Source organism: Polistes dominula, unplaced genomic scaffold, assembly GCF_049000335.1.
Source record: "Polistes dominula isolate Pdom_NZ unplaced genomic scaffold, Pdom_raw_medaka contig_73, whole genome shotgun sequence".
NCBI lineage: Eukaryota > Metazoa > Arthropoda > Insecta > Hymenoptera > Vespidae > Polistes > Polistes dominula.
This window is the reverse complement of record NW_028300951.1, coordinates 4,317,948-4,337,619: the sequence shown is the minus strand read 5'-3', so window position 1 is coordinate 4,337,619 and position 19,672 is coordinate 4,317,948. Positions and strand designations below refer to the sequence as shown.

The following is a 19,672-nucleotide window of genomic DNA, read 5'->3' as shown; positions in this document are numbered from 1 at the left end:
ATATTAATAAAGAAATTATATATATAATAATCTATAATTTTATAGAAATACTAATATTTTTATTGAGTAATTTTACAAAATACACGTATATATATACACGTGTTAAGTTTTTCATTTACTAATAATTATGATAATACAAACTTTAAAATAGGAATATTACTGATTTTTTAAGGATTTTTTATATTCTCTATGAGAATATATAAAAACTTGTATTATAAACAAATCATTAGAAATAAATCTCTTATAAACTTAAATTTATTTATTCCTTCAATATCTATCATATTGTTGGATAAGAAAATTATACATCATAAAAATAAATTGTTTATAAAATCTAAACGAAATGAAAAGGATTTAGAAGTTTTTTTTCATTAAAATGCTTTTTTTAAAGTAAAATAGTTAGATAATAATGCTATCAATAATAATGATCTGTCAATTATTATAATCACTAATAAAGAAACATGTATAGCATTGTTATAAACATTATTCTTATGAAATATTTATAGTAACATTCACATTTAATCTGTAAATTATTGTGCAATATCTTTTACTTGATCTTTTATGAAAATTCATATTCTTTTTATTGTTTTTGAAGTGTACATTGTACACGTTATATCATTACTGATTGAATAATGTATTATTTCTTTTTTAGTATCAGATATGTACACAGTTTAAGCGGTTTGTATGATTTTATTTTGTGGTCCTTTTTGCGTTGAATTAATTTTATCACCCAATGAAAGAGCCATACCTTGACTTTTAGCCCTAATGCGAATATGACCTAATACTGGAGCATCTGATTTATTTAATGGTTTTTCTATTGACAAATTAGCTAATGCATCTTCGCCAAAGATAGATTTAGCATACATATTAGCAGCCATGAAGCCACATTGTCCAGAAAGAGCCTATTTATTAGAATTGAATTATTATTGAAGGAATTTAATGATATAATAATACATATAAAAAAAAGAATAAATATTTAAATACATAAGAAAAATACCTTTTCAGGAGTAAGACAACGCATATTTGTAGATTTTAATAAGTGAGCTAAATATTCTCTTAAATCTGAAAGACTTGTATTCACAGAGACTTTATTTTCCCATTCAAATTCTGCCCACATTTGTCGAAATTCAGCATCAGTACATGTTGCTGGTACGATATAATCCATTATATCAATATGAATATCATTTAAAACAACAACGCTTCTATCAGATCCAGCCCCGGATACATCGTAAACTATATTAACATTAATATAAAATATCTATTCTATTCTACAATTATTTAATTATAGCATATTGAATTATAAAGCTTACCTATATTACCAAATATTATTCCATTTTCAGTAGATGCCACTTTAACATTCGCTTTAATACTTGCAAAATCTCTTGGAGCTAAGACAATAGGTTGCGGTCGTTCAACCAATTTTAAATCTCCCATTGTCGCTAATTCTAAAGTACAATTTTGTAGGGTATCTTCTGTTTGATTAACGATCAATACATCAAGCACAATATCATATTGATTAACGTGTACAAGTGCTTCCGCATATACTGGATCTGAAAATCCTGTAAGTTGTGTAACTTTACTTAAAGCATTTGGAGATGGTGTATCTCCCATTGCTCCAGGTCTTCCAGCAACAGCTACATTGAGACTCTGTTCGAAAACATCTCCAGCACCACCAGTCAAGTCGGAGCCACGATTCAGTTGTAAAAATTGAATAGCATCATCTACTTGTACAGTATTTCCTGGTTTTTCTTTCGCCTGAATGTTTGAGATCATTTAACAAAAATAAATCTTGTTGATATATTCATTACAATATATAATATTAATTACTATTAACTTATTAATGATTAAATATAACCTTTTGATTTTGAGAATCCTCTTCTGCTTTAGCTGTTAACATTCTACCTAGAGCTTCACGACATCCATTAGTAAACACCTTTTGCAATAATGGAGTTGGAGAGGCAAGAGACCTTAAACATAAGGAGATTCTTTCCGCATCATCATGGGTCATTGCTTTTGTAGGAAGTCCAGATCTACCCAATTGTAATACACTAGACATAACAAGCATTGCTTCTGCTTGTAGTTTATTACTTTTTTGAAGATTATTTTCAAGACTTTTATAACGCAAAGCTAATTTAGCTATGGTTGTAGCTAAAGATGCACCAATGAAGAAATCACCGTCCATCATGTATTGTACCAAAGGTGGACGCTTTTCTTCTTTTCTTCCTATTTTTACAAAAAATCGTGTATATATTTAATTGTATACAATAATAATAATATTTTTATTATACAAAAAGCATAAATAAAATAAAATACCTTCTGTTGTGGTGCTAAATGCACTCTGAGTTGCGTATGTTCCATCTGATGTAACTAGCAGTGCAGGTGCTGCTTGCTCGTTATTGTCTTCACTTGATTTTTCTCCAGCTTGTCTTTTATCTTCTGCTTCAAGTAATGGTAATTCTCCTAAAGCAGCACGTATACGATGCATCACTGCTTCTATATCTTCTTTTGATATTGCATATTCACCAAGTATCCACAAAGCAGCCCTGTGAACTTTGACTGATCGAATGTGCGGGAAAACCTATATTGTAAACATAATAATAATCGTTCTGACTAGAATATACATTATATAATATAATGATATTTAATTTTGTAATATTTTACCTCCAAAAGCTTCTCAACAATGAGTGGTCTAAGATTTTCAAATCTTTGAATAGCTTCACGGACAAAAACTAAAACATCTGTGGCAGCAGCTTCATTGTTTTCTGACAAGAAGTCTGTTAGGACTGGTATGACCGTGGCTGCAACATCTGAGAATTTAATTGAACAAGCATGTAAAGTTCTAACAAGCAATTGCCGATATCTTCCAGAATCTTCATGTTCACCACCGGCGGTTCTAAGAACTTCTTTTTTTAAAAGTTGAACCATTTCTTCAACTGTACGATTTGTTACTAAATCCATTGCTAAAGCAAGTGTTTTTGTTCTTACTTCTAATGCAGGTGAACCTATAACATAAATGCCAAATATTGATAGGATAATATAATATAATTTAATTCCTCTATCGTATAGTTAATATATTGAAAAAATATTACAATAAATATACCTAAAACTCTAAGTACATCCATAACAAGATCTTGAAGAACTCTTTCATAGACGGGGCTATCTTTCATGGCAATTAGACGATCGAGTACAATAAGTTTTACATTGTTGTCACTTTCTTTAACAACTAATTCAATATAACAAGAAGCTGCTGCTTTAATAGCCGTGGGTACGTTAGAAAGAGTTATTAATGTACCAGCTGCTTCATAGCGTACAGCAGCACTAGGTGAATTTAATAAACTGTAAATACATCTAATAAAGCGTGCCCTTTCAGTTGGATTTGCTAAGCAAACCTAAAATGAATATATTTCAATAATTATCTTGATGATTAATAACAAAATTTCTATTAATAATACATACATACTTTATATATTAATTCCACAATAACTAATTGTAAAATATCTCCAAAGCTAGGCACTTGGTCTAAACACGCAGCTAAATAAGCTAATGCTTTACTCTGATCTGCATGTAATAACATCAAGAATGCATTTCTTCTACATGACATATCTTGTTCGCCATCTAAATATTTAGCTATTAGATCCGGTGCATCTGGTATTAGAAATTCAAAGTTCCTATATATAGTAAAAATGGCTAATACTGCATTACGCCTGACATAAGAATGTCTATGTTCCAAACAAGCTATTATTGATGGCATCAAAGGTTCCAAAAGCTCTGGTTCTTTCAATTTACATAAAAATCTGAAAGTGATCAATATATAAAAAAGATTTTCAATATATGTTACCTATTATTGTAAATATTATCTTTTTATTATTAAATAAATCTATACCTCAAAGTTGATCCTCTTACAAATTCATTCGGATGTTGCAAATCTTTTCTATAAGCGTCGCATACCAAAATCATTTCTTGAAGTAGTTTCCCATCAGGAGAAGTTTTTGGTACAATCTCCCAAAATATAAGAAGAAGTTTTTTAATTGTATGATCTTGCAATGGTAAAACAAATCTAATAATTGTCATAAGTAAGCCTGGTAAACGTTCACCGCTTAAGATCATATAAATAGTTTTCTTCAATGCTTCAATTTTAATAGGGACACTGCCTTTCTCAAGATCCTGTTTCAATTGCAATTCATTTAAAGGTTCTGTATCCGTTGGCATATTAATTAACGTGTAACATGGTTGCTCCACCAAAGTACTCATCTTGTCTTTAGTGTTCAATTCAGCGTTCTGCAAATATATGTTTGACTTTATTAAATAATTAATACAATATATCATTGGAATAGAAATTTTATTTGAGAAAATCTAATGATAGATATGTATACATATAAAATAAGGTTAATTTTTTTATCAAACTACATAACAGCTTTAACTCAATACAATGTCAATATATTCGAATTATATTATATTTACCTAAAGTTGAAATAATCTTGTAAAAAAACACCGTCGATAATATATATCAAAGATAATTATCATTTATAAGGAATTCATTTTATTCGACATTTCTAAGCAGAAAAGAAGGAAACCGCATACGTGTCAAAATCTGATACAACTGAAATAAAAGATGGCGCCACTAGTAGAAAATCTTCGATATATCTTATGGATACTTATATTCTACATGCAATGTTAGTAAGTAATACGTACTGGTATATTGTGTTATCAAATTTAGAATATTATCAATATAGTATTGTTAATTTCTTATTTAATATAAATATAAGATTATGTTAAATTTATATATACAAGATATGTACAAATATGCCGCGAAATTCTAAAGGTATGTGTTACTGATTAAAAAAAAATACAAATTTCAAGAATTAAAAATATAATTTTAATATATATATATATATATAACTATTCACTATATATTCTATATATGTCTATTGAAATTATATTTATAAATTCATTCATAGATGTATGTATTATATATATTTGTAAAAAAAGGACATTTTATATATAAAATACTATAAAATAACTATAATATGCTAGTATATTAATTTACACACATACTATGTGTTATGTGGACAGATAATAATGTATAAAAAAATACAAATAATATTTTAGATAACAATTAAGATTTTAATGAAAATATATTAAACATTGAAAAAAATTGAATAATATAAAATAATAACAAAAATAAAACAAATTTCTTACAATAATAGCATATATAAAAATGTAATATTTAATAATTAGCTTTTTTATTTATATTTTTTCTTTTAAATTATTAAACTTACCAGCTCTTACGCAAGGTCCCATGGTGTAATGGTTAGCACTCTGGACTCTGAATCCAGCGATCCGAGTTCAAATCTCGGTGGGACCTAATTTTTTTTATTCTTTTTTTTATTTAAATTTAACTTTTTAAGTTTTATAATTCGTTAAAAATGTTATATATGTGTGTATATATACTAATAATAAGATCACAATTATCATGATGTTCATAATAAAAATATAAATGCACCTATAAGTGCTTTTAACAATGATGTTTTTTAAAAATTATTGTTTGGTTGTATAATCATAATCTAAGTATAATTTAAGTTACCTTCTTAATTAATTCGAACTTTAAACTTACAAATACTTTGATCTTAAGACAACTTTTCAAGCCATTTTTTCTTTTTACGCACATCGTTCTCAATGCATCTTTTCTGTGTATATTGGATTTCATGTTAATTGATTGTTATCGTTTCAATTACAAATCTATTAATTTAAATGTTAATGGAGATGCGATGGTATTGATTAACCGACTGTTTAATTCTATAGGTCGATGATGCCACTCGATACGGAAATTTTGCAGCAACTATATAAATAAATTAATTAGACAATAAATTGTAAAATTTCGCAATATATATTATATACATATTGTAACGAAAAATAAACAAACCTTTAACACTAAAATTTCAATTTCAAACTCTGCAAATCGTCTACCAATGCAAGTACGAGCTCCAAAACCAAATGGCATGTAAGAAAAGGGATGAGCGTTTTTTGCAGATGGAAAATTTTCTTCTCCTCGTATCCATCTTTCCGGTATAAATTCATTCGGATTTTCAAATTCTTTAGGATCTATTGATAATAGTGAATGTCCTAATATAATATCGCACTAGAAAAAAAGAAATATATATTAATTTAATATCTTCTTTTCTTTTTCTTGATAATTAAATCATCAATCGTCTTACATTTTTCGGTACTTTGTATCCACCTATAACAATATCATCTTGCATTGTTCTAAGAGTACCAATTGCGATTGGTGATAATCTAAGAGATTCTTTGAGACACGCTTTTAAATATGAAATATTTTTCATAGTTTGCACTGTAATTGGCAATTCTTTATCGGGTAGTGCTAACTTTATTTCCTCCTGCAATTTTTCCTGAGCACGTGGATTCATTGCCAAATGGTAAAGCAACATTCCGCATGTGTTACTTGTCTGGAAAGAAAATTACACTATTTTATATGATTACATGGATTAAAGATAAAAAAAAATAATCGTTATTTACCGTATCAACCCCAGCAGTTAACATATCAAGCGCCATTACACAAGCAATTTGTTCATCAATAAACAAAAGTTTATCTAACACGCTTCTTTCACGCGTATTATTTGCTGTTTCATTGTATAATCTTTCTTTTGCCTGAGTGATATATTTAATTGATATTCTGTAAGTTATTAAAAAAAGCATAGATCGAATTTAAGTAATTATTATTCGTGATAATAAATTTTGTTATAAATATAAATAAGAAGAAGACAAAAGAGAGAGAGAGAGAGAGAGAGAGAGAGAGGGAGAGAGAGATATTACCCATTAAGAGTATCTAGAACTTTGAAGAATTTTTTTAAAGTACGCGTATTATATATCCTCCACAAAGATGGCAATAATTCTAAACGATACATAAGATCGAACATTTCGTGTATGCTATTGATCATTTTCTGAGGTTCCGAATCTTCAGCTAGATTAGATTTTAAACAACCCAATCGATGATTTAATGCGATTGCGCATATCGCTATAATGAAAATATTTACGATATTATATAATAACTTAAATTTGAATTTTTTAAAGTAATATTTAATAATATTTATATAATAAAAAATAAAATAAAAATTTACATTCCAAAGCCCATTTATTCATTTCGTTGTTAAATGAAGGAGATAATTCCAAGGTAACAGGATTTCTTAATTCTTTTCGTATTTTCTCGATAAATTCTGTTGCAATGTCAGTCATTTGTTCAATATGGGGATTAATAACTCGTGGTTGCATCATGTGTTGATTAACTTTCGATCGAAAATTATACCAATCTTTACCTTGACTATAAAAGATAACATTATTTTAAATAGATCATTTTTTCATTTTAATTTTAATTATTATTTTTTATATGATATAAATAATATTATTTTTCGCACTGACCTTGTAGTTAAACCATATGTTCCTTTATAAATACAATCCCTATTTTTACGATAATAATGCAATGCTTCCATGGCAATTCTTTGAGGCCATGGGCCTTCTGTACGATATATCTTTTCAATTATTTCCGAGGAAAATACAAATATAGTTTTACGCTGATTTGGTAAACCATCCATCCTAACTATATCTCCGTATTCATCACGAAGCATTTTTAATTGTAATACTAATGGCTTATTTCCAAACTCGCCTATATGCATCATTATTTTATTGAATAATTAACAATTAAAAAAAAATTGTTTTTTTTTTTTTAAATAAGATATACAAATATATTTAAATATGTCATACCGATAAAAGGTAAGAATCTAAAAGTATTGCCTAATAACCATATTGGTTTTGGTCCAGGTATATCCTCATAAGAACGAATCGTTTCCACATCATTGTTCTCGATCGAATGTGGCACAATTTTTATATTACGTTTTAATGGTCTATTAATGAATGCCACTTTGTTGTAATTTTTATAAAATTTTAATCCCTTATGCATTTTTCGTATTTGTATCTATATGTATATATATACAGGGTGATTCTTGTAACGGGGACGGGTGATAACTTTTTTTTAAGTAACAATAGAGAAAAATGATAAAGGAAAAAGTTATATGGCACATCAGATGTCACCTTCCTATGACCTTACTCTTTTCGAAAATGCATCGATGCACCCGCATAAAATACATTGCTGATATAAAACATCAAATATCTCGTAAACTATTGACATTTTGATGACCTTCACTTAATACTTTTAACGCAAAATAAAAAAAGAAATCGAATAGTGTAAAAAAAATATAAAGTTCTATTTAAAAAAAAGTGCAACTGCATCTTGCGGGTGCATCAATGCATTTTCAAAAAAAGTAAGGTCGTAGAAAGTTGAAATTTGTTGTGACATATAACTTTTTCCTTTATGATTTTTCTATTGTTACTTAAAAAAAGTTATCACCCGTCCCCGTTACAAGAATCACCCTGTATATAAGAAATAAAAGAAAAAATTATTTGCAATAAAATAGATTAGATAAACATATAAATATATACAGTGGGAATATACAAATGTATACTATAGTATATGATACTACGATTTATTGCGCTGTATATATGTAATATGTATATATATATGCGAGGAAATTATAGATGATTAGATTAAACTGAATGATGGGAGGATGAAAAGATGGAGGAGGGAGGCTTCAAGAAAAGTTATACACATCTCGCGCACGTATATAAATATTATTCATATTAATGAATACTATGCAAATGAGTTCGTATAATACAAATATTATGCAAAATCGAATTATATTTGGAACTATGATTATATATTAATATTGAAATATGTGACGGTCGCATTTGTATTAAAAATAAATTTTAGATATATAAAGCAAATTAAATTGTAATTCAGCACAATGCATGCGATAAAATGAAATATCATTTAAATCCTTACTTTTACTTCTGAAGTTTCGATACTGTGTTTATTCCTCGACAGATAAATGAGCTACTGCACTTGAAATAAAAGAGATAAATAAATTCCTTCAAATAAAAAAAAGAACAAATGACTAATTGTAAAATATATTTTTCAATCATCTTATTTAGTCATTGAATTAACTTAAATATTGTACAGTATACTTATAAGGTATACTATACTTTTTGTCGTATTGTAGACTTTGTTACGTGCCATTATAAGCAGTCCTTCATTTCAAGGCCGCTAATTAATCACTTGTATGCACTTATCTTTCGATTCAAACATTTACGATTGTATATAGATATAAAGAATATAGAGAATTATTGAAAAATAATACACATTACACAAAAAAAGTCCAAATTAATATCTGATTAAAACTTGCAACAATATTCTACTCGAATTGTTTCTTTTACTATTGTATTTAAATTTAAAAACAGAGCGCTTACTAAAGCCACTCGCTACCACTCTTAATCACTGTTCGCGTTGCTGTCGTTTGTCTTGAAATTTCGATAGTATCGAATATTTTCGTTATCAACTTCTAAAGATATTTGAAAATTCGCGCCTCGATGCTTTTAATTCTGAATCAATTTTTATTGGCTCATATAATTAAACACGGTTAGTATTCATTTAACCATACTTTATCATTCATTAGATTGCTATAATAAATGCTATTCAATTAATCTTAAGTCTGATGAAGTTTGTTATTAATAAAACTTATATATTATTGCTTAATTTAATTATTTTTATTTCAAGGGACACATGATTGGATCTTATTCTTACAACGTTGAGTATGCACCACTATAATTGCATTACCAATAGAGTGCATTTTAATGTTACATTCTTATTGGTTGTAAGAAAAATATATACGAGTCAACGTATCAAAAATATGGCGGAAGTCTTTAGATACATAACGTGTCGAAAAGTGTAAAGCATACTTAATACAATCTTTCTTTCATGTTGAGTAGTATGTTAAACTATGCGTAGTAGTAAACTAAATAAGAAAAGTAATATTGTTTATTGTGCGTCAGTGCGTATGACATGTGTGTAGTTTTTTTTTCATTATAGGATAAATGGTACACATCTTTAATTAATGAAGATTGGTAGTTGTATGGAAATATTATTAACTTAAGTACGTTTCTTTTTTATAAAATATCTTTAAGTATATTTAATACTATATAGACAGAGATTTATATACAGCTCAGTCATGTTTATGTTATCCTTGAAATCATTATTTTATCAAATAAAGTAATAAATCGATATTGTTTTTCACGCATGCATAGATTTTATTTTCTATCACATTGTTGTTATCCCATATGAACAAGATTTATAATCGCATCATACTTCTAACTTTTAATAACATATACATATACATATAAATATACTTTTATAATACATCTCTATTATTTATAAGTTAGTTATAGAAATATGACAATAAAAGGAGAGTAATATTTAATTAATTAATTTTATGATCTAGGAAAAATATTATTCAATATTTATGATAAATTGTTAATGTCAAATTATCTATAGTTTATCCTTTAATGAATTTTAAAAGATTAAAATATTTCAACAATATTTATGTTTGTATTAGGACTTGTATGTATTACTAATTTTTATAACTGAAGAAGATTGCGAGAAATTAGAAAAAAATAACTACAAAAAAATCGAATGGAAAAGAGATTAAATACTTCAAAAATTGCTTCGTCATTAGACTTAATAACATTATATTAATTATTGCATTAATCTTAGGTCAAAAGTGCAGAAATTAAAAGTATGGAAAATGAACTAAGTATTTCTAGATATATTATGAAAGTAAGAGATTAATGAAGATTTAGAAACAAGTTGTTTAAATCTAAATACGTATACTTTAACTCAAAAAATTCTATATTATGTTTTCAGGTTTTAACCGGAGCATGCACTTTTTTTTACAAAAAATATATAATATATTTCTGTTTGTAAATGCTAAAGAATGCCACCCAAACAGAGGAAAATAGCTATTATGGGCTATAGATCAGTAGGTACGAGAAAAAGAGATTATATTCTTTTTACAAAATGTTAATTAACTATATTGATGCATAATTTTAATTATATATTGGTATAGAAATAATTTTGATAATTTATTTAATATACATTACATTTAATTTAATTTTTTAATAAAATTTTAGAATAATATGGTCATTTAATCTTGCAGGCAAGTCGTCGTTGAGCATACAATTTGTCGAAGGACAGTTCGTGGATTCATATGACCCTACGATAGAAAATAGTAAGAAATATCTATATAACGATTTATCTTCGTTTAAATTTCTTTTATAAATTAACAGTACGCTTATGTATGTATGCATATGTATGTGCACGCTTGTGTAATCTGAAATTTTGTTTGTTATAGCATTTACTAAAAGTACACGAGTTAATAGCCAAGATTATGAAGTTAAATTAGTGGATACTGCGGGTCAAGATGAATATAGCATATTTCCAACTCAATATTCAATGGATATCCATGGTTATGTTTTGGTTTATAGTATAACCAGTGCTAAAAGTTTTGAAGTTGTACAAATTATTTATGATAAGCTACTTGACATTACAGGAAAAGTCCAGTACGTAAATATTTTTGTACATGAAATAATGATAACAATGTTTTTCTATAAGTAATAATAATAATAATGATTCTAGTGTTCCAATCGTACTAGTCGGCAATAAAACTGATTTATACGTAGACAGAATGATAACAACTGCACAAGGTAAACAGTTAGCAGATGCTTGGCATGCAGCATTTTTAGAAACTAGTGCTAAACAAAATGAGGTATGTTTATTTAATGTCATATAATTATTTAAAACATTCTATTTAGTATAAATTACTCATATTATTTTTTCTTTGCCCCTTCTAATTTATTTCATATTTTTCAGTCCGTTGCCGATATTTTTCACACATTATTGATTGAAATTGAAAAGGCTGATGGAAATGTACAAGAAAAATCAAGTTGTGTTATTTCTTGAGCCAGGTAGCTAGTTAGAATTATCGCTGTAGAGTATAACATTAACGTATTAAACTTATTAAAATGCATTTTCATAGACTTGTTAATTATAAATTAAACGATCAAGTATATGATGATGCATTTAACATGATCATCATTTCTTATGTGTTGTACGAGTAGAACACACTAAGAAATTATCTATTTTTAAAATAACATGTTAAAACATATATCAAAATATGTACAAAGATATTAATTTGATGGGTCATAGTTTATCATTTAATACTAATTCATGATAAACTGATCTTCAGTTTCGAATGATAAGTAATTTAATAATCACGCAAACTTTCACAATATGTTCAAATATATTTTATTTTTATGTATTAGTATAATCTCTTACAATAATTGCAATGCACAGGTATTAAAAAAAAAAAAAGAAAAGAAAAATTGCAAATAAATGAAAATATTTACTTAATAGACATCTGTAAAGGTACCAAATATTCTGGTAGAATTATCGATAAATATTCTTTTTAAAATAAAGAAATACTATTTGTTTTGCATAGTAATAATCTATTACTAAATTATCAAATAATTTAACTTTGGCCATAAAGAAATTTATTAACATTTAACTGCAAAAGTAGTCAAATAATTTTGTCAGTCAATTTTAATAATTATTGACTTTTAATTTAACAAATTAATTGTAATTATGGATGTACATAACACAATGTATGTTCATAATTTGTAATTATGTACATTTATTGGCCGAAAGTGTTCCTACAATATAAGATTCTTGTTTGAATGGAGTATTGTATACATGATTGCAATTTTCTTGTTTAAAAATTCATGCAAGATGATATATAAATCGCTATTATTATTTTTACACGCTCTTGATTTTCATATTTGAGTGCTATATCGAAACCAGTGCTTTATCAAGTTGAATTGTAAATTATATTGTCATATATATATATATATATATATTTGTGATTTGTGTAGAATCCTTGATAACATAGATAAATAGTTATATTTCATATTATTTCAATATATATTAATTGCATAGTACTATTAACGGATTTAATATATGTGTATTATACATGCTAATTTCACGGTATAATTAAGAATAAACATTCTTAAATAGTTTTATAGCATGATTGTATTACTAATACCTTCTCTTGTTTTCTTAAATCATTTGCATTATATTAAATTTATCAAAGTTACATTATTATTTTATTTTTCTTACCTTTTTCATATATTTATATGCGATAATATATTAAAAACTTAATAATTTCAATCTTTCATATTCGATATATATCCAAGTTATTCCATATGTGATAGTATTTATTAATGAAAAGAATAATGAAAAAAACATGTTTCATTAATTTTAAATTGATTCAATAATAAGATTTATCTCTTAATTATAATATAACATTGTGATATTTTATCTATCTCAGTTTTATGTATTCTTTTGTGATTTTTTTTTTTAATTTAGTCATACATACAAGAAATTATACAGACTATATATAATAAAAAAAAAAATAAATAAAAAATAAATATAAAAACTGCATACACATGTACAAACATGTATACACATAACATCGAACATTTTATTCTTAAAATATGGACCAACGTAGATTTGAGTAGAGCTGTATATGTAATTTAAAATATTATTATTAACGAACATTACAAATGTTAATAAAATATATAATAAATAAATAAATTCAAAAATATTGCAGGTTGTTGAAGATATCTTTCACGCATTCCAGCAGTATCTTCATTTGAAGATTAAATAAAAAAAGAAAGAAATAACAGAAGAGACTAATGCGTCATTACATGTGTTGTACAGAGAGCGTGTAGTAGTCGCGGGTGGTAAGGGTGACGTTGAGAAGGAATTTTCAAAATAATCTTCAACGCGTCATTTAAATGAAATTTTTCGCGAAAATGAACAAATGAATGCACGACAAATATTTAAAATAATATCAATGAGTAAATAAAATAATATTAAGTACTCTGTTTTCGCGAGGATTTAAATGTTAATGCGTAACATGAGTACTAATGTGTATTATTTTACAATCAACAAATCAGGTCTTTGTTAAAAGAGAAACCAATTCTCTATCGCAAAAGTGCAAGTCATCGCTATTTTTATAACATTAGGATCGATATATTTTTGTGTGTAACGGTTCTTAAAATAGTTTTACTGTGTAGAACTAATCCATGTATTTCTCTTGTGCGTTGATTCTTCTCATAAACAGAAACAATCGTAGGAGCTTTGAGGTTACGGTTCTACGTTGTTAAGAAAAGAAAAAAGAAAAAAAAAGAATAACTCCAGTGATATTTTAATTACATTATTAGAAAGGAAAAAACAAATTAGGTTTAATGAGTTCTAAAAAATTAACGAACATGAGTTCTACTGAGATTGCACAAGAAGATACTGAAATTTCTTTATCTTTGATTACAAGACTATATTACGCTGCACGAGATGGAATGGCTATTGTATTATATGGTCTTCTTAGTGATAAACCACCAGGAAAAATTGATTATCTTATTAATCAGGTATATGTTTATAATATTTTATCCAAATAATGATTATAAATGTTCATAAAGTGTATATACGTATATATCATAAAAATTCTAATATTTCATTATATATCTTTATTTATGGAATAATGAAATTATTAATAAATATATGTTCTATATATTCTAAATCATCTATATGTAATAATAACTTTGATGATTATTTTAACAAAACAATTATAGAAAGTTTTGGAAGATGGACAAAAGTGTACATTGTTAATAATCGCAGCACGATATGGACATGTCAGGGTTGTCAAGACATTAATTGATAAATTTAAGCCTGACCTTGAACAAGAAGGAATTGTCAAATTTGATGGATATGTTATTGATGGAGCAACTGCCCTTTGGTGTGCTGCAGGTATTATATTGTATCATTTAATATTTCATTAATTTCTATTTATATTATTGTAAATTTCAGTGATCGTAGAAAGTTTGTAAATATATATATATATGTATATATATATATATATATAAATTTTTTTAACTAATTAATCAACATATAATAAATACACTTAATAATTAATTTCTATTATCGAACTAAATATTATAATGCAAGAGTATAAAAAAAAGTTTGATCGTTTTATTAACTGATAAATAACTTTTCATACATTTATTTAAATTTAAATTTAACAAGTACGTAGAAGCCCTGATTTTTCCATTTATTACTGAAACATTGTACAGTATACTATATATTTTACAGCTATAAATACAATAATATAAATTAATGCCACATATATATGATTTTGCACAATATAACGGTGATATTTCTCATAGATATATTTTTAAGTATTATTCCTTTAATATTGTGATGCACACATGCATAAATATATATAAAATAAAGTTTTTTTTTATTTTTACATATTATTAAACGATAAAAGTATATTGTTATAACAAATCGTGGCATTTTTTATTAAATGTTTTATTTATTATCCTTTTTTTTCTATGTTCACCCAATGTAGCATACTGTACAGTTTCAGGATAAAAATGGGAAAACATGGCAAACGATACTTCCTGAAAGCACTTAAATGGCTTTTTGCAAGTAATTAGTTGAAGCCGCTGTCTGAAAGGCTCTATTGATGAAGTCATAGGGTGTTATTGTATTCAAGAAGGTATGATAATACTTTAATCTTGATTAATATATTTCAATATAACCAAAACTTTTTTCTCTCTGCTTTATTCAATTTCTTTATTAATAACAAAAAGTTTAACACAAATATAAACGCATTCTAATAAGCTGAAAAAAATTAATTATTATATATTTCATTTTTCAGGGGCAGGTCATTTGAAAACTGTTAAAACTCTTGTTAAAGCTGGAGCAGATGTGAATCATCCGACAAAGACTAATTCAACTCCTCTTCGAGCTGCATGTTTTGAAGGACGGTTGGATATTGTTAAATATTTAATAGACCATGGTGCAAACATACATATATCTAATAAATTCAATAATACCTGTTTGATGATTGCAGCAAACAATGGACATTTGGATGTGGTTAGTATATTTTAATAAATAATTTAAATTACATAATTCATAAATACCAATGTGTTACATATTATGCATACGTATGCTGCAGGTTAATTTCCTTTTAAAAAATAATGCAGACCCTAATGAAAAAGCACTTTGTGGTAGAACAGCGTTACATTTTGCAGCTGAGTGTGGTCATACACAAATAGTTTCTGAATTATTAAGTTATGGTACAAAAATAACAAAAAATGTCAGTGGTATGACTCCTCTGATAGCTGCTGCTGAACGAACGTGTACATCCGTAGTAGAGTTTTTAGCAGCTCGTACAGAGGTAACGAAAAGAGAAGTAATTGATGCTTATGAATTACTTGGGGCATCTTACGCAAATGACAAAGATTTGTACAACTTGACATTAGCATATACATATTTACATAAAGCAATGGAGTTAAGGTATATAAAATATTTTTTAATCCGACCTTTTCCAAAATTTATTTCTTTTCAATTTAATTTATTATTTTTTTATGTATAACTATAGATATAGCGATCCTAATGATATTGTACATAAAGAATTAGGTGAAACAGTGAAAGCATATGAACATTGGAGAGAATGTGATACATTAGAAAAATTAGAAAATATTAAGAATAATCCCAATTCGCTTCATATGGAATCTCTTGCAATTCGAGAAAGAATACTGGGTAATTAAAAAAAAAATATATATATATATATTTCATTTTCTGAAAATAATGATGTTAAATAAATATTTATATTATAGGACCTGACAGTCCAGAATTACCACATCCTATAATATTTAGGGGTGCTGTTTTTGCAGATAATGCAAGGTTTGATAGATGTATTGATTTATGGCTTCATGCCTTAAAATTAAGACAATTACATAATATATCTGCTGTGAAAGATCTTCTTCGATTTGCACAGGTTGGTGAATTTAAATAGACAGATGGACATCTATTAGAAAATAATATTTAGAATATATGAAATGTAAACTTCTTAATAATTTATAGGTTTTTTCTCAAATGATTCATGTTGGAGTAGATCCTGATTTTTCTCAAGTTATAAATGTATTAGAAGCATGTGTTACAGAATTGGGACGTAATAAAAATAAAATACAAAATCCAGATCCCATAGATGGCATTGATCAATATATGGTAGGTATAACAAAAGTAATTAATTAATTTATTTTTCTTAATTATTTCAATTTAAAGCACTTATGTAAATCTAAAGTTATCTATTTAGGAAGAGATGGAATCAAACATTACGACAACTTTATATATTTTAACAATTTTAAGTAAGTTAATAACATTAAATGAAAAATATTATAACGAAGCTGACGTTTCTAAAGCTCGTTATTTGGTACACAAATTATGTGCATTAAAAGTTAAAATGAGGGATGGTCAAACATTTCTGCATCTTGCTGTTAATTCTGAAACACCGGTTGATGATTTTCATACCGATGATGTGTGCAAGTAAGTTTTCTTTTATACAGTAATATATTTAATTAGAAAGATGATTAATTACTTATTAAATAATTCGAATATTGTATTTTATAGATTTCCATGTGCAGATACAGCTAAGTTATTAATACAATGTGGTGCAAATGTTAATGCAATGGATGACGAAAGAAATACTCCACTTCATGTTATTGTTTGCTATAGGAGAGTTACCAAGTACGATTATATATATATATATATATAAAATATTATATTTTTTTATTATACAATTGTCTTAAAAACTGATTCATTAATTTATATTGTTATTAGTGATTTTATGACACTTTATTTGATAATTATGGAATTAATTGAGGCTGGTGCACATATAGATGCTGTAAATAGTAATGGAAAGACTCCATATGAATCTGTAGCAACGGGTATGTTATTCTCAAAGTACTATTGTGCATGAATAATACAATAATTTTAACAGCTATTAATTATGTATAAATTTAATATATAAATAGACTAAAAATATCACTTTATATAATATAAACTATTACAACTCTCATACTGCTTTCATGCTTACTCCTAAACTTACAATAAGCGTTCCTATTTTCTTTCGTTTTTTAAACTATATTTCTTAACAACTCTATTATTCCTGGAGTTCCTAATTGATCTAGTAGATATTCTAATGTAAATTTTGATTTCATTTTATCACAGATATTTATTAAATGTTCTAAGGTCCCTGACTCTAAAGTTATATATTCTATTCGTTTACATCTATTATATCTTAGATATATTATCTTATTAGTTTACATCTAATCAGTATTTATTTCCGATGTAAACATTTCCATATCTTACCCTTGCTAAAATTTTTAGTTTCTGGCTATCTTTAACACCATTTTTTACTATATTGCTCTGTAAGATATTCAAAAAACAACGTCCTTTTCTTTATCGTTTATACTATTCTTAGAAATTCGAAAAAATTAAGAGGATATCTGAGAGATAAAGACTCTCTCTGTTATTAAGTGCGCACAAGGGTAGTCTGTCCTATTGTTAAGTATTGATGCATTTAGAAATCATAAAACCCTTGTCCGTGTTTATTTTAGGCATAGCCTACGATAGGCCATCCTATGATGTATCTTATGTATATAGAAAGTATCATAGAAAAGGACTGCCCAGGGACAGGCTAGCCAGTGAAACCTAAGAACAGTGTATTACTGAAAGCATTGAGAGTAACATCGAATACTTGAAGCAGCAGTGAGAATCACCGCAACCATCATATTGTTTTTATATTATTTTATATTGATTAGTTATTACCTTCTATTCTACTCTTACATTCTTGCTTATCTACTTTTATATTCCTATTATTTGTTATTCTATATTTTGTTCTTTTTCTTTAATATGTTATATATATCTATTATATTAGAAAATATTTATAATTTTTCTTTAGGTGTGGCCGAAATATTACTGCGTACTCATACAAAATTGTCTTTAAAATGTATGGCAGCAAAAGCGGTGAAAACATATAACTTATCTTATTGTGGCCATGTACCACGTATCTTGGAAAGTTTTATAGAATTACATGGACCTGGTCTTAATCAAGGCTGATTTATTATTTGATCTCTCTGATTTATCGTGTGAACAAATTGTATAAAATAATGCAAGATATTCCAACTAAATATTGGAAGTTGGTGTTATTAATGAATCCACATTTACATATATCATGGAAACCTCCTGTATATCCGTTCTTATATTTGGACTTTTTTCTTCTATTCTTTTATTTGACAAGTTACATTTAACGTTACAGTAAAATTGAATAAAGTGATAAATAACAGTTAAATTATGCAGTAATTTATGCATACGCTCACTAAAATAACTAATTGGAGAGAAATATTTATAAATAAGCATTTTTTTCTTTATATAAAACTAGATTATACTGTGAAATTATCACGGTTTTTGTGTATGATTTCATATAATGATGGTAAAGTCCAATGAATGTAAAATAGATTAGTAATATTGTTTATAATAATAATAGCATTTGTGCAGTAATGCTAAATTAATATTTATTAAATTATACAAATTAAATTTTGTTACTTGACAATAAATAAATCATAAGCATATTTCTAAATAATGATTCATTATTTTTCTTCCTAAAAATATATGTCTATATATATATATATCTAGTCTATAGTCTGTAGTCTATAATTGTATATATATATATATATATATATTGAAACGATTAATAGATTTCATATATTAATATAATTATTATATAAATTAATATATACATGTATATATAAA

The 19,672-nt window shown here is 26.4% G+C and overlaps 4 protein-coding genes and 1 non-coding gene across 15 annotated transcripts; 3 read left to right on the top strand and 2 right to left on the bottom strand.

Moving 5' to 3' along the window:
- Nucleotides 1-540: 540 nt before the first annotated feature.
- betaCOP (coatomer subunit beta) lies at nt 541-5,417 on the bottom strand. Its single transcript, XM_089172001.1, has 11 exons — nt 5,277-5,417; nt 4,459-4,597; nt 3,881-4,275; nt 3,458-3,791; nt 3,098-3,386; nt 2,659-2,999; nt 2,311-2,575; nt 1,853-2,220; nt 1,308-1,752; nt 995-1,230; nt 541-899 (listed from the first exon to the last, which is right to left on the bottom strand). The coding sequence occupies exons 3-11, from the start codon at nt 4,246-4,248 to the stop codon at nt 669-671; spliced, it is 2,877 nt and encodes a 958-aa protein (XP_089028127.1). The 5' UTR covers nt 4,249-4,275; nt 4,459-4,597; nt 5,277-5,417; the 3' UTR covers nt 541-668.
- On the bottom strand, nt 5,101-9,428 carry LOC107063934 (Cytochrome P450 12b2). 8 transcript variants are annotated; one of them, XM_015316106.2, is made up of 10 exons: nt 9,109-9,428; nt 8,909-8,967; nt 7,774-7,984; nt 7,432-7,675; nt 7,134-7,333; nt 6,829-7,030; nt 6,532-6,688; nt 6,213-6,461; nt 5,921-6,136; nt 5,101-5,836 (listed from the first exon to the last, which is right to left on the bottom strand). In XM_015316106.2, exons 3-10 carry the CDS (start codon nt 7,967-7,969, stop codon nt 5,729-5,731), a joined length of 1,572 nt encoding a protein of 523 aa, XP_015171592.1. In that variant the 5' UTR covers nt 7,970-7,984; nt 8,909-8,967; nt 9,109-9,428; the 3' UTR covers nt 5,101-5,728. The 8 variants fall into 8 exon arrangements, 7 of the variants coding, with proteins under 7 accessions (XP_015171592.1, XP_015171591.1, XP_015171593.1 ...); XM_015316105.2 differs by having other exon boundaries at nt 8,909-8,962; XM_015316107.2 differs by having other exon boundaries at nt 8,909-8,962; nt 9,140-9,428.
- Nucleotides 5,291-5,362, top strand: TRNAQ-CUG (transfer RNA glutamine (anticodon CUG)). Its single transcript has one exon. It is a non-coding gene; the product is annotated as a tRNA-Gln (tRNA).
- A 377-nt stretch (nt 9,429-9,805) lies between the features above and the next one.
- On the top strand, nt 9,806-13,034 carry Rheb (Ras homolog enriched in brain). 3 transcript variants are annotated; one of them, XM_015316111.2, is made up of 7 exons: nt 9,807-10,055; nt 10,673-10,735; nt 10,823-10,941; nt 11,115-11,186; nt 11,310-11,517; nt 11,594-11,723; nt 11,828-13,034. In XM_015316111.2, exons 3-7 carry the CDS (start codon nt 10,893-10,895, stop codon nt 11,915-11,917), a joined length of 549 nt encoding a protein of 182 aa, XP_015171597.1. In that variant the 5' UTR covers nt 9,807-10,055; nt 10,673-10,735; nt 10,823-10,892; the 3' UTR covers nt 11,918-13,034. The 3 variants fall into 3 exon arrangements, with proteins under 3 accessions (XP_089028133.1, XP_015171597.1, XP_015171596.1); XM_089172007.1 differs by lacking the exon at nt 10,673-10,735 and having other exon boundaries at nt 9,806-10,055; nt 10,892-10,941; XM_015316110.2 differs by lacking the exon at nt 10,673-10,735 and having other exon boundaries at nt 9,808-10,055.
- A 709-nt stretch (nt 13,035-13,743) lies between these two features.
- Nucleotides 13,744-19,502, top strand: LOC107063931 (protein fem-1 homolog B). Of its 2 annotated transcripts, none has more exons than XM_089172002.1 (11): nt 13,744-14,439; nt 14,644-14,818; nt 15,732-15,949; nt 16,032-16,372; nt 16,458-16,618; nt 16,696-16,856; nt 16,943-17,086; nt 17,175-17,404; nt 17,489-17,605; nt 17,699-17,805; nt 18,478-18,811. In XM_089172002.1, the coding sequence occupies exons 1-11, from the start codon at nt 14,263-14,265 to the stop codon at nt 18,573-18,575; spliced, it is 1,929 nt and encodes a 642-aa protein (XP_089028128.1). In that variant the 5' UTR covers nt 13,744-14,262; the 3' UTR covers nt 18,576-18,811. The 2 variants fall into 2 exon arrangements, with proteins under 2 accessions (XP_089028128.1, XP_015171588.1); XM_015316102.2 differs by lacking the exon at nt 18,478-18,811 and adding an exon at nt 18,822-19,502 and having other exon boundaries at nt 13,746-14,439.
- The last annotated feature ends 170 nt before the right edge of the window (nt 19,503-19,672 follow it).

Coding starts and splice junctions, on each gene's coding strand:
- LOC107063931 (XM_015316102.2), top strand. CDS start 14,263: ATGAGTTCTAAAAAATTAACGAACATGAGTTCTACTGAGATTGCACAA. Junction 14,440..14,643: donor TTGATTATCTTATTAATCAG/GTATATGTTTAT, acceptor AAACAATTATAG/AAAGTTTTGGAAGATGGACA. Junction 16,373..16,457: donor CATAAAGCAATGGAGTTAAG/GTATATAAAATA, acceptor GTATAACTATAG/ATATAGCGATCCTAATGATA.
- LOC107063934 (XM_015316106.2), bottom strand. CDS start 7,969: ATGCATAAGGGATTAAAATTTTATAAAAATTACAACAAAGTGGCATTC. Junction 7,031..7,133: donor GAATAAATGGGCTTTGGAAT/GTAAATTTTTAT, acceptor TTTTCATTATAG/CGATATGCGCAATCGCATTA. Junction 5,837..5,920: donor TTGAAATTTTAGTGTTAAAG/GTTTGTTTATTT, acceptor TTATTTATATAG/TTGCTGCAAAATTTCCGTAT.
- betaCOP (XM_089172001.1), bottom strand. CDS start 4,248: ATGAGTACTTTGGTGGAGCAACCATGTTACACGTTAATTAATATGCCA. Junction 2,576..2,658: donor TTGTTGAGAAGCTTTTGGAG/GTAAAATATTAC, acceptor TTTACAATATAG/GTTTTCCCGCACATTCGATC. Junction 900..994: donor GTTGTCTTACTCCTGAAAAG/GTATTTTTCTTA, acceptor TCTAATAAATAG/GCTCTTTCTGGACAATGTGG.
- Rheb (XM_089172007.1), top strand. CDS start 10,893: ATGCCACCCAAACAGAGGAAAATAGCTATTATGGGCTATAGATCAGTA. Junction 11,187..11,309: donor TGACCCTACGATAGAAAATA/GTAAGAAATATC, acceptor TGTTTGTTATAG/CATTTACTAAAAGTACACGA. Junction 11,518..11,593: donor GACATTACAGGAAAAGTCCA/GTACGTAAATAT, acceptor TAATGATTCTAG/TGTTCCAATCGTACTAGTCG.